Source organism: Vulpes lagopus, chromosome 4 (assembly GCF_018345385.1).
Source record: "Vulpes lagopus strain Blue_001 chromosome 4, ASM1834538v1, whole genome shotgun sequence".
Classification (NCBI taxonomy): Eukaryota; Metazoa; Chordata; class Mammalia; order Carnivora; family Canidae; genus Vulpes; species Vulpes lagopus.
Genome location: NC_054827.1, coordinates 47,748,012 through 47,762,629, shown reverse-complemented (window position 1 = coordinate 47,762,629; position 14,618 = coordinate 47,748,012). Strand labels below are relative to the sequence as shown.

Below are 14,618 nucleotides of genomic sequence, written 5' to 3'. Positions count from 1 at the left end.
GTAAAATGAAAATGTCATCTGCTTGAAATGTTGGTACTTTTGCCCTGACAATACAGTTCTTCCTAAGGTTCTTGGGGGGAAAGAATAAGCTTTTTACAATATATCTAAATGGTTGAAATCAGAGACATGGGTTCCAACAGGAGGTACCTGACCTCTTGTTATGAGACCTGCAACAGGTTACTTAACCTCCACAAGTCTCAACGCTCACATTCCTAGGGTACAAATAGTGATTACTACCTTATCAGATTGTGGTCAAGATTATCTGAGACAATGAATGAATCATATTTATATTAGTAATACAGTGCTCTGCACATAGAAAGTGGACCATAAAAACGTACTTTAAAACTGGCATGGCACACACACACACCTACATACACATACAGACACAAACAGATATAATATAAAACAGCTTATGTAAACTGATGTTTACAATATATGGGACGCCTGGGTGGCGCAGCGGTTGAGCGTCTGCCTTTGGCCCAGGGCATGATCCCAGAGTCCCAGGATCAAGTCCTACATCGGGCTTCCTACATGGAGCCTGTTTCTCCCTCTGCCTGTCTCTGCCTCTCTCTCTGTGTCTCTCATGAATAAATAAAATCTTAAAAAAAAAAAAAAAAAGACCATATAAATGTATTTTGCCAAAATAGTTGTATCTATTTTTAAAATAGAACTGCTGTTTGCTACCATTACAGACAATACAAGATGCACTAACACATTTCTAGATGTCACCTTATAAAATGGCCTCAAAAATATCTTTTCCTCCCTACCAAACAAGAAAAATTAAAAGACAAAAAAAGAAGAAAAAAACAAAAGAGTATCTGAGTTCGGCTGGTAACAGTGCAACTCTTTCTGGAGTGCTGTTTGATAAGGACTCAACATGTACTCTGTATGTATATTTGGGCCTAGTGAGACCAGCTATGTTTTCTAACCTGTAGCTCAAAAATGTATACACAAAATTGATGACAGCAGTTTTATTTTGGAAACTTGAAAAAACAGTTCACGAAAAGAGAACTGGTTAAGAAAACTACTGTATTGGGGCCTCTGGGTGGCTCAGTCAGTTAAGCGTCTGCCTTCAGCTCAGGGTCCTGGGGTGGAGCCACACTTTGGGCTCCCTGCTCAGTGGGGAACCTGTTTTTCCCTCTCCCTTTGTTACTCCCCCACTTGTGCTCTCTCTCTCTCTCTCTCTCTCAAATAAATAAAATCTTTAAAAAAAGAGAAAACTACTATATCAAAAAAAATGAAATATAAATTCTAATATATAAATTAATATTGTACAGCTAAACAAAAGTGAAGCTGCTCAGATCAAAGCAGGCCACGAGGCTCCCAGAAAGAATGTGATAAATATCTAGTTGACAAGTTATCTAGTATGTCTGAATATACTAAAAGGAGATTACACAACTGCAAGAGAGCTTGGGAATAAATTAGAAATAAGCACATAAAAACCAAGCAAATAAAAAAAGAAACAATTACTCACTCTGGGGAAAATACAAGGTTGCATATAAAAGTAACCTATCACATGGAATGACATAATGGAGCTGCACAAACTTAATCATAAATAACAATACTGATCTAATCAAAACTATGATACGATTATATTGAGTTTAGGGGAGGCATGAGAAATGTCCATATAATATGGCAGAAGAAAAGGAGAAAAAAATATCTAAGTTCTCATCCTCCTTGATGGAAAATCAACAGATGATTCCTAAAATTCAAAAACAAGTGTATTTTTTCGAAATACCAAAAAAATCAATTAAAAACCATCAAGAGGGTTTTGTCCAAATCTAGGAAGCAGAACAAGAGCATGGGTGAGTGGACTCTTGTATTTTGCTGTTAAGTCTTAGAACAGCTACTCTGTAAAGAAATAAGAATCAGTTACCTGGAATCTTCCAATATGTCCCTGTAGTTCCATTAGAGATCCTTCATTTACATCAACATCAAGTTCACTTAATATACCTATAAAATTTGGAATGCTTTTAAATATAGTTTTATAATCAACAAAATAAAAACATTAAAAAAAATTAGAAGAGTAATGCTAGCATTTTATACTCTACTAAAACTGGACACAGACTTAGGAGTCTGTGGGAAGGAGTTTTGCGAAATATAACTTTGCAAAGATTATAAACGTACCATTACATGTTCATTTATAAGCAATCTAAATCTAGATTGAATTAATAACTTTAAAAGGTATTTATTAAAGTTTCTGAGATAGGGGCAACTGGGTAGCTCAGTGGTTGAGCGTCTGCCTTTGGCTCAGGTTGTCATCCCTGGGTCCTGAGACTGAGCCCCACACTGGGCTCCCCGCAGGGAGTCTGCTTCTCCCCCTGCCTACATCTCTCTGCCTCTGTGTCTCTCATGAATAAATACATTTAAAAATTTATTAATTTTTTAAATGAAGTTTTTGAGATAAATCCTTTTATTTATAAGCATAAAAGTTAAAATTTTCTAAACTCGACAATAAATAACTTTCTCTTGAAAGAGTTCAGGATATTAAACCCTTATAACGAAATACATTTCTTTTCTCATTTAACTCTCGTAGGTACTATACCATTTGATTTTTTTTCTTTTCCCTTAAGCAAAGTACAGTTTGCACATACACAGAAAAGCTCCCATTCAACTTCTGTTTAGATTTATTACAAAATTCTGAAACTGATCAATTTCTTATAATACCAGGAAAAAACCCCACCCTTTATTTCTATGGAGCCCTCCAAGCAAATCCACAGGGCATTCTTCCTTTGTTCTGAGGCTATAGTCATGCTGAGGATCCACCTGCACCTGTGTTAGTACCCTAACTTTGTTTTTGCAATCCATTTAATTCCTTATTTCTAAGCATACGCTCCAGAGCATGTACTGGAACCTTACTTATCCTTTGCTCCTCATAATGACAAGACCTCCTCTTTGTAGGTTTCTCAGCCCATGACCTCACACAAACCTACAGAAGATACTCCTACCATTTGGCACATACTGGCTTGCTATAACTCACCTGTGCCTCATTACTCCATCCCTTCCCACCTCCACCTCCTTTGGGAGTCTGTACCCAGAATCACCTTCTATTCCATTTTACCAAAATCTACCTTGCCAGAGAGGATTTTTCCTCATCATTTGAAAATATGTTCAGTTCTCCCTTATACTCCAAAACCAAACAAATACAAACAAAAACCTAGTTAATATCAAATTCTTGAAATATTTTTTCTACACTTACTGCTTGTAATTTTAAGCCCTTCTTTCCCAACCTACCCCTTGAAAGCTGGATCATGTACCTAACACTATCATGGAATTCAGACCTTTTCCTCTTTGTCCTCAAACTTCCTGATCTCTGCAACATGTGTTGCTATTCCCCAGTTCTTTTTTTTCCCCACCTGCTGCCTCTACTTAAAAAGACTAGTTGGAGCACCTGGCTGGCTCTGTCAGTGGAGCATGCAAACTCTTGATCTTGAGGTTGTGAGACGGAGCCCCACACTGGGTATAGAGATTACTTAAAAATAAAATCTTAAAAAAATATATACCAATTCTCAGTTTCTGTAAGACCCTTCTGTTAAGTGTCAACTGAGTCTCTGTGTACGACTTAGATCGCTCTCAACTCCAAAACACTTTCCAGAATATTTGTGGGTCACAGAAAAAAAATTAACCTGCTGTTTCAGTATTTGAAGAGGTAAGACATAACCAGTATAAGGCTAGGCAATATGGGGGACACAGTTAAAAACGGGCTTGTAGTTTAATGGGAGCATTTAAGATAAAAAATATACAGTAAAATTATGGGAGAATACAAAACAATATGTCCTCAAGGGCTGAACTGCACAGAGTAGGGTTGACAGGAGTTAAAACTGTTAAAAGTTTAAAAAATTTGGGAGGGTACTTGGCATTATCTTTTAAAAAAATTTAAGTACATGTTTTCTGACCAAAAACTGTCAGGAATTTACCAAGCCTACCAGCTCAAACCTATAAAAACACACACACATATATATACACACATACACATACACAGTTACTAAATGCCATACTATTGGAAATTTTAAAACAGACTGGAAACAGTCAACATGTTACAGGGGTCTGGGTAAACAACAAAGATCTGGTTAACTCTTCACAAGTGGAAAATTATGTAGCCAATTTAAAAGAATGAGGTAGGAGCTCTATGTGATGATGAGAAAAGATCTGGAAAAAAGTCACAAAGCAGTGTGTATGGTATGATTTCATTTGTGTAGGGAGGGGACTTAACACCACATGCATAGAGATTTCTAGAAAAATAAACTGATAACTGATTCCTTTTAGAGAGCAGGAACTGCTGGTCATGGTACTTTTACTCTGTTCCTTTGTTTGAATTTATTATGATCATGTTAAAATAAACTGCTTTTCTAAATACAATCTTAATATGCTGATTACCCTGTTCATTTTGTTTGAATTTATCATGAGCATGTTCAACTGTGCTCTTCTACAAACAATCTTAATATGCTGAATACAATCTTAATATGCTGGTCAAATGATGCTATTAGCAAAATACAAAAATTTTAGGCATTTAAAAAAATTAATGACAGGAGACTTCATGAATAAAACCACCTTACTGGAGGATTTGATAAAAGGCAAATTCTCTTTATACCTATTCTCAGCACTTTTGGGTGAAGATGGCAGAATGAAGTAGCATCATACAATGTCCCTCCTGTCATCAACCTACAAAATGAATGACATTCACCAAAAGAGGTGGGAGGATTTATGCCATAAATACTGAAAAATGGTGATGGCAAAGGAAAAAAAAACAAAGAAAATCCTGGTGAAGTAAGCAGCATGTTTCAGCTCATGGCCCTTATTCCACTCTTAGACGCAGTGTGAAGGAAAGAAGATAAACCAAAACTCTTGCAAATACACGAGATAAACCAAAGACTCTTCAATTTGCAGAGAAGCCTTTCAGAGTAACTGGGTAAGGCCTCAAGAAATCAAGGGAAAACCGAGAAAAGGAGAGCCACTACAAAGCATCATGGGACCTTAAGGAGAGGTAAGAAGGAGGGCCTGACTGGTATCATCTAAAAACACTGGAATGAGTTGGGGAAATGAGCAGAGCTAAGCCTAAAGGACTGAGATACACCATGACTGGATGGAGTAGAGGCTGTGCTCTCCTCCGAAGCAGCACGGGATCCAAGTGCTTCAACAGGCACTGCACTCAGCCCCGCCAAACACTCCCAGTATGAAGGACTCAAGCACTGACAGCCCTGGAGAGGAAAACATATTGGGGTTGGTGGGGTGGAATCATGGGCTGGCCTTAGATTTCTCTGTAGCAACATAAAAATGGAGGTAGTATAGCCTACGAGTTAACTGCACAGGCTCAGAAGCCATACTGGCTGGGAAACTACACTACCAGTATTACCTATGTGATTTTGGACAAGGCAACCTCTCTGTGCTTCAGTTCCCTCATCTGTAGGAGGAAAATTATAGTTCTACCTCATAAGGCTGTTGTGAGAATTAAATAAATGTGTTAAGAGTTTAAAATAAGTACTTGGTACACTATGCTTAATAAATATGAGCTATGGGATCCCTGGGTGGCACAGTGGTTTGTCGCCTGCCTTTGGCCCAGGGTGCGATCCTGGAGACCCGGGATCGAATCCCACATCGGGCTCCCAGTGCATGGAGCCTGCTTCTCCCTCTCCCTGTGTCTCTGCCTGTGTCTCTGCCCCCCTCTCTCTCTCTCTCTCTCTCTCTCTCTGTGTGTGTGACTATCATAATTAAATTAAAAAAAAATTTTTTTAAATAAATAAATATGAGCTATTATCATGAGCTACAAGTTCTGAGGGAAATCATAATCAGCTATGCCATTGTTTAGGACTAGAAGCAACCTTTAAACGTTCATAAACATTAGGGAACTCAGGGACTACAATATACTTTTTCTTAGGGGATGGGACCACAGTATAAATCAAAAATAGCAAGAAATGGGGACACCTGTGTGGCTCGGTTGGTTAAGTGTTCAACTCAGGGTCCTAAAGCCTAGCCTGGCACCGGGCTCTGTGCTCAGCACAGAGTCTACTTGTCCTTCTCTCCCTCCCTCTGCCCCTCCCGCTGCTCACAAGGGTCCATGCGTGCTCTCTCTCTCTCCTTTCAAATAAATAAAAAAATCTTAAAAAATAAAATAAAATAATAAAACCAAGAGATAAATCAAAAGGAAGAACTAGGACTGGTGAAGCCATGGGAGAAAAAAGGTACTGCTGTCTTTCAATGAATGCATGTAAAAATATACAAGTAAAACTAAGTAACTGAGGGTTTCATGGATGCAGGACTGAATGCAAATAAAACTTGACAAAGTAAAAATAACATAAGCAAAATTAATCTAAAAGTGGAAGAAAAAGTATAAAAGAACACATGACTTCACCTCTCACATGAGGAGTTGATTCTGTCTAAAATATACATGTACTAAAGAAATCAAAATGCAAAAAAGTAACCAAAATATGTTAATAATGATTCATAATCTTTTTTGTTCCTTCTTAATCACAGCGATCATTTAAGAACTAATAATTTTTATGCTCTTGCAGTGAAGAAACATATGTCTGGAATTCAGCAAGCTCTCTGATTTCTCTTCAATTAATTTTTTAATCTGTTAAGTTCATGTAAAATTAAGTAGTTTTCTAAAACTGCACGTAAAAGGTATTCTTGTTCTCATAATTCACCTCAGTATGTCTCCAACTCTCCTGTGTGTGCATATACAGAAAACAACATCTGAAAAGCTACTCACCAAATGTTAACTTGTGGTGATTTCATGCTTGCTTTGGCAGCACAAACACTAAAAAAAGCACTGGGTAATTTCTAGGTAGTGAGGTTTTGAGTATTATTTTCTTGCACTCATTGAATTTTTTTGTATGTCATACATATATATATACTTACTAATTTAAAAAAAAGCAGTTAACCTTGTTAATTTCAAGTAAGTCATATGTACTGCAAAGCTGTAAAAGCCTCATTCTATTAAGTGTACATCAATCTGTAAAGAATTATTCAAAGTCCATTCAACATAATCAACTCACCAGGAAGTGCTGCTTTACTTATAATTCCCGTCAGCAGAGCCAGTTCCTGCAAAGACCCAGCACTCACATCCTGACAGCGCAGGATTGCTTGTATGGTATCAGAATGTGAAATGAGAAACTGCAACACCTGAGCCGATGAAAAGGAGGGAAAACGGAAAAAAACAGAGGTCAAGAGTAGCAAATTGTATTCTACATCTGAAACTTACCTTGTCAATAATAATGAAGCACAAAATTTGATGTAATGAATCACACTGAATGTAGTATAAGCAACTGTCTTTTGCGTTTATATAGTTTATTTCTTCAAGAAGCAAACATTTACCTAAAATTCCTAAGAAAGCTAAAGATGATTTCAAATTTTAGAAATTACTATATTTAGAGGCCAGGGTAGAAAGGTATAATATACCTTAAAACTACTGTATGAAAACCATTACTTGACCCTCCTTTTATTTTATTTTTGTCCAAATGAAACTAGAACAGGAGTTTAAAATGAGTGGGCATAAAAATGACTTACTGAATTTAAGTTGTTCTAGGAAAATCTGGCTAGCCTGACATGGGGACAATCACATAAAAGCTTTTGCTAAATTCTCCTTTTGATATGATAAATACCAATGAGATAAAAATTCTGACCTCCAAACTCGGCCCTTCCACCCTGGCATTTTATAGCGTACTGTCATGGAGAAATACAATTATTTCACATGTGATGTCTCCTTACCAAATCACAAATGCCTTGAAGGTTGAGACTTTGCCAAAACAAGCCGAACATTGGAATCACTCAGAAACTGTGTCCCCTTTTATTTTTAATTCAGATTCCTGGCCTTTAGCCCATAATTGTCAGATGTGGAACTCTGAGCATGGAGCCCAACGCAGGGACTGAACTCATGACTCTGAGATCCAAACCTGAGCTGAGATCAGGAGTCAGATGCTTAACCAACTGAGCCACCCAGACGCCCCTAAGTAATCTATATTTTTAAAACAAGCTCCTTGGGGGAATTCTGCTATAGGCAGTACAAGAGTGGCATTAGAACTGACTCAAAGTCCACATATGAAAGTGTTAGGATGTACTAACGCAGTATAAAACAAGGTGCCATGTTAGAAACAACAGCATTCTATCTTGGTGTCATATGCCTGAAGACTGATGGCAGGAAGAGCACCTAAAATCACTGTAAAGTATTAGGACACAGTTCCTGAAGCTGTCACAATAACAGAGTAATACAATAAAAAACTGTGGAGTCATAATGATATCTAATGAGTGAAGGTTTTTTGAAGGTTTCATTGAAAAGGGATGAAAATAAAATTTCTGGTGCTCAATGAAAAAACTTTTTTCCTTCTTTTAGAAAATTCACTTATTTCAATTACTTCAAGCTCTAAACATCACAACCCAATGGGCTATTGTCACCTATCTTTCATAGGTTCTGCAGGGCCTAACATAGTGTATGGCCTCTCAATAAAGCCCTGGTTAAATTACATCTTGGAAGCCAGTTTATTCCTATCATGATGACTGCTTCCTTTTGCAGAAGAACAGATTTAGAGATCTTGCTTTCCATCTCACTATTCTATCTATTCTTTGCTATAGGGTTTCATTCAAGTAGAAGTCAAGAATGGGCCAATGAAGCTCACAGCAAAGTACAAGGGGCTGCCTTTTGGTGCTCAGGTTTGCCACAAACAGTACAGCTAAGGTAAAATCAGATGTGGTCTAAGCCTTGGGTTTCTACAAGGGAAAATGAGGACTCTGCACTAGGACTCTTCCACACTATGGATCTTCTTACCTGCCCTGCTGCCTGTAAGTGCTGGGCAGTGCTGGATGTGAGGATGACCTGGCACAAGCGGAGAGCCGGGAGCAGAATCTGCCGGTAGCGGTCCACGGGGGCAGGGATGAACACTGGCGGGTCTCTCATGCCGAACATGCTTCATTCATTCCCACCCAACAAAGAGAGAGCGACAGTCCAAGAGTTAATGGACACTAACCATCCCCATGGCAAATAGTCACAGGTGCCTGATTAAGATATGAAGCTACTAAGGAGGGACGCCTGGGTGGCTCAGCAGTTGAGCATCTGCCTTTGGCTTAGGGCCTGATCCCAGGATCAGGGATTGGGTCCCACATCGGGCTCCTTGAATGGAGCCTGCTTCTCCTTCTGCCTATGTCTCTGCCTCTCTCTGTGTCTCTCATGAATAAATAAAATCTTAAAAAAAAAAAAAAAAAAAGCTACTAAGGAAATTTCTGAGTCCCACATCAACAAAAACAGTTATTTTAATTCTGAAAAATCTTAGTAAAGAAAATCTGCATAATTTGAAGACAATGCTTGGAATTTATTCAATATATTTATTCTACTCTAAATGCTTCTGTGGGCCATAAAAACTATAAAAAAGAAACAGGTAAAAACAAAAGTTATTTTCTCTAAATTTCCCTCTCCTATATGCAAAGCCAGAAAGAAGTCAACATTGCCTGTTATATTAAAAAAAAAAATTAAGATTTAAAAAAAATTAAAGATTAGGTATTAATAAACTATCATTTACTGTAAATGTTTATATTTAAATTTTTAGACAAAAGAAAATGATTGCCTGTCAAGAAGGGAATGGATACAAAATATGGAGATACATAAGAGAAAGGCTTTGCACAGACAAAGTGATTATACACCAAGGGCTGAGGAATGTAATTAACTCAATCCTCTCTTTACCTAAGGGAAAATAATAACTCTCATGTTTAAAATTTTAGAGAGTAATATTTAAAAAAATATTTCTTTTCTGGAGGTAAAATTAATCCTGTTAATCAGTTAATCCTGAAACACTCAAATATTCACTTTGGCAATGGATCTTTTGAAGAAACTTAGTGAAACTGACCTAAGTGTTATTTATTGCTAAGAAGGTAGGTTAACAATGTTGCAACCAGGTAGACAAGGAAAAAAAAAAAAAAAAAAACCAACCACCCAAATTTGAACTGAACCAAGGAATCTGTTAAAAAGCTTGAAACTTAAAATAATTTGACTAAAAGATTTCAAATGTGCAAGTAGTTGGTAAGACTCCACACTGAGCTCAGAGCCCAACAAGGGGCTTGATTTTATGACCCTGAGATCATGACCCCAACCAAAATCAAAAGCCGGACACTCAACCGACTAAGCCACTCAGGTGCCCCTAAAAATATATATTCTCTTGAACAGAACACTAAAGTTGGGAAGAAAAACATTTACTAACAAAATGTTCTATTTCCTTCTTACATTACTGCTCTAAAATGGAAAGAATTAGGTCTTTCCTACTTTTACCCTGACTAGCAACTTCCATTCATTAGTAAATGGCAGGAATGTAGGACCCAAAAAGAGTCATCAAGAGGAAAGAGAGTATTGCTCAAACAGCATGATAAACCAATGGCAAAATTATGTTTGGAACTTCTTTTTTTCCTCACTGATCCTTTACAGTAAGGAAGCAACACCAGTGTATATGGACACTTACCCCTGTGGGTCCATCTCTGGGCGCATGTCATAGACCTGACATTGTGCCAGTCTCACTATCACCCCAGACCTCAGCAGCTCTAATGCACCCTGCTGTATCTTAGCCACTCTTGTAAGAAATGCCTAAGAAATTATAAAAGGAAAATCGTCAGTACAGAAATCATATCCAAGGGCCTCAGATAAAAATGAGACTCTCTCACAGTACATTTCTGATCTTTAATCATACTGAAGAGAGGGGATCCCTGGGTGGCTCAGCGGTTGAGTGCCTGCCTTCAGCCCAGGGCATAATCCTGGAGTCCTGGGATCGAGTACCACATTGGGCTCCCTGCGTGGGACCTGCTTCTCCCTCTGCCTGTGTCTCTGCCTCTCTCTCTCTCTCTCTCACTCTGTGTGTGTGTCTCTCTCATGAATACATTTTTTTAAAAAATCTTAAAAAAAAAATCGTACTGAAGAGAAATTCTGAGCTAGCTATGCAGGGGCACATTATACTCTGTTTCTCATATACTCTGAAGATTAGCACCGCATATCTGAAGTGCTACACACAATGCCTCCATGAAATAAGTATTCAACTCAACTGTAGTTTCTCTTATCATCATGTGGGCATATGGAGGGCAGGGAAGATTGTTTTGCCTACACCTTGCCTCTAGTACCTAGTGCCATGCCTGGCATATAATAGGTATTTAATAAATACTTACTGAATAAACAAAGGAGGGAAAAGAAGTTAGTAAGAAATCTAAGATTTCAAGGTTCCAATTATTGTGACAATGTAGTATTTTCAACCAAGAAGTAACAGAGAAAACACATTTGGAGGAAAGGAAATGATAGATTATATATTATATTGAAAAATTCTGTGTTAACAACTAATACAGTCTGAATTTCTTGGGAAGAGACAATTTTGTCCACTGCTCTCCTCAGAAGACTGAATGTCCTATCATTTGCATTTGCCACCATTAGCAACCTGAGTAAGTAGCAGTTCCGTTAACTTACCAACCCTCTCAGGATCACTTCAACTCAACTTTGGTATGCTTAGAAGACACGTTTCTAACACATGTTCCAAATTTAAAACTCCCTAAGATGATTACAGCTTACATGATAGAAATATCCAAAATGCTGGCCACATTAATATTCTTTAACATATCTATAGCTCTAAGAGGAACTGAGCTGCTGCTCTAACTTGTAATGAATACAAAGCCTTACCATTTTGGATTCGTATGTATAAAGAGCTTTTAAAAGGGGAGGTTGTGGAGTTAGTAAGCTCTGCAAAGTATGGTCATCTTCTACCAAGCTGTCCACAAGCACCTTCAAATAGCCACTGTTAGAAAGATACAAAAGCCACTGCTGCTGTTTATCTACGGAGACAATCCGATCAAGTAGAGCCAGTGCCAGCATCTGAAGGAAGAACAAAACCAAAGTTCAAAACATAGAGACAGCTACCAAAATCATTGACAGAAACTGCCTTTATATGAAAATACTTAGGATTTTTCTGACAAGGGGAATGGTGGCTTGCAATAACATTTTCTTATTTTGTTTTTCTGAGAAACTAAGAGCTATGTATACAGAATCTCGATTTATTAGTAAAAGGAGGAAAGGGACTTCTTTAAAATAGTTTTTCTTTTTCTTTTCCTAATTGTGAAGTTTTACATGCTCATTACAGGAAACCTAGAAAAGCATACAGAAAATATGTGGTCTGATAACACTGTTAATCCATTTTGGTCTCTCTCCTCCTAGTATTTTTTCAATGCATAAAAAAACTTTTTTTAACATAAGTGAGAACTTACTATACAGTTTATATTTTATCCTATTTCTTAAACTCCTGTTTCCCATGGTCTTCAAATACAGCTGACCTTTGAACAACATGGGGGTAAGGAGCAGTGGAAAATCCACATATAACTTTACAGTCCCCACAATCTTAATTATTAACAGCGTACTGTTGACCAGAAAAGGCTTCTGGTAACAAAGAGTAGAGTAATACAGATTTTCTATGTTATACGTACTATATACTGTATTCTTCCAATAAAGTAATCTAGAGAAAAAATGTTACTTAGAAAATCATAAGAAGAGAAAATACATTTACAGTGCTGTACTCTGTCAAAACAAATCTGCATATAAGTGGACCCACACAGTTCAAACCCATGTTGTTCAAGGATCAGCTGTGTATGATTCAAATGCTATGAAATATTCCAATAGCAGGAAGTTATCTTCTCACTGCATTATCACCAGTCTGACACAGTATTTTAAAGATATATAAATGTAAATTCCCCTCCAGAAGACAGAGAAAGACATATTCAGTATAAAAGCTATGTATCCAGCATTCTCTTAACCAAAGATCTTCATTAAGCAGCATTTCTACCACTGTAAGGCCAACCTCACCATCAGCAGAAAAATTATTCTGAGGGAAATTCTGAACAAACTGAGATTCTAAATAGAATTAAACAAAACATGAATAAATATAATAGAAGTTCCAAATCATAGCAAATAAGGAACTACACTTACATTACAGAAAGTAATTCTCAATACGCAACATGAATTTGAAAAGCTAATTCAGTTTATACCTTAAAAGCCAAAATTTTAATTCAATTATTATACTAATTGGAGTTACTATACCCTTCCAATCTCGTGACCATCACAAGCATCTCGACAGACCACTTCCATGAGGGCAGCGCCATAGCTCTCAATGATGGCTATGTTTTCTCGCTGTAATTTACTAAATACATCTTCAGGGGCTGTCAGCCTTTCCCACATGGTTTTCTTGGCTAAAAGGATTATAAAAGAAAATATTTAAAACACTCCAATAAAAAAGTTTGGTAAGTTGAGTAATTACACCTCATAAATACAAGAAAAAAAATCCCTCCATTCCCTTTTATACCCAAAGGCCCACCAACTAATGGGTCCAGGCCAGTGAACTTAAGGACCCAATGCACACATTCTATGTATGTATACTAAGATAACAATGGTAATAGAAAAAGGACAAATTAGCTATTCTTAAAGAAATCAAGATGAATTATAAGACTATAAGAGAACCAATATCCTATATTTATACTGCTAATAAATCGTTTTCATCCTTTACTGAGATATAAGAGAAATCTGGCTTAAAAAAAAAATCAGGGGCAGCCCGGGTGGCTCAGCAGTTTAGCACTGCCTTTGGTCCAGGGCATAATCCTGGAAACCCAGGATTGAGTCCCAAGTTGGGCTCCCTGTATGGAGCCTACTTCTCCCTCTGCCTGTGTCTCTGCCTCTGTCTCTCATGAGTAAATAAATCTTAAAAAAAAAAAAAAAATCAGGTACAAAGTCAATAAATATCCGCTTACAAAAAAAAATCAATCTTATTCATATTTTTAATTGAATTACTTATTAAAAGAAAAAGTATATCCTGTATGATGATAATAAATATACATAGATAATTAAAGTGGAAGGGGAGTGGGCGGGGGAATGGGGTGACTGGGTGATGGGCACTGAGGGGAGCACTTGATGGGCTGAGCACTGGGTGTTATATGCTGACAAATCGAACTCCAATAAAAAAAAAGACATTCCACAGCTCTAAGTCATCACCAAAAAAAAAAAAAAGAAAAAAAGAAAAAAAGAAAAAACTAATCCTCTCCTTGCATGAAAAGTTAAATTTTTCTTGTTTTTTTTTAAGAGTATGACTAATAAATCTTCCCTAGAGGAAAAAAAAAACAAACCAAAACAAAACAAAAAACAAAGATAATTAAAGATATAATCATGTAAATCTTCTAGGAAAGTTTAAAAAATGTATTACATAAACCTATAACCTGTATTTGAAACCAATCTCATGACTTTTTTCCCCCAACTACTACATAGGAGCTGTTCTAAAATCAGGGAAAAGTTCCCAAGATGAAGTGATCAGAATGGAAAGTAAATACAATACAGGCTTAATTATGAAAAACAAAAGTTAATCCACATTGTGACCGACATTCCATTATAAAGTTTGCAGCAGGCAAACTTCCAGAGTTTTAATAATATTTTCCCCTAAAATATTTTTATTACTATAATTTTATTTCAGTTATACTTATTTTTAATTTCAAATAGTGTCAAAGGAAGGTCTGGTTTTCCGTTTCTCAGTATGTCACTCCCTTAGGCCATCTGGTCCCATCTACTTCTCAGCCTCATCTTCCACTCTTCACCTCTCCCACTAGCTGCCACCACATGAGCCTTTCCCTGA

General features: G+C 37.1%; 1 protein-coding gene across 1 annotated transcript in view; it reads right to left on the bottom strand.

Annotated features, from left to right (window-relative positions):
• Window positions 1–14,618, bottom strand: part of NUP205 (nucleoporin 205) — an 80,195-nt gene that overhangs the window by 7,496 nt on the left and 58,081 nt on the right. Inside the window, exons 31-36 of the mRNA XM_041753910.1 lie at window positions 13,043–13,191; window positions 11,636–11,827; window positions 10,440–10,561; window positions 8,762–8,900; window positions 6,996–7,122; window positions 1,877–1,953 (exon numbers count right to left, since the gene is read on the bottom strand). Of these exons, the coding sequence (XP_041609844.1) occupies window positions 1,877–1,953; window positions 6,996–7,122; window positions 8,762–8,900; window positions 10,440–10,561; window positions 11,636–11,827; window positions 13,043–13,191 (806 nt within the window). The remainder of the gene's footprint in view (window positions 1–1,876; window positions 1,954–6,995; window positions 7,123–8,761; window positions 8,901–10,439; window positions 10,562–11,635; window positions 11,828–13,042; window positions 13,192–14,618) is intronic.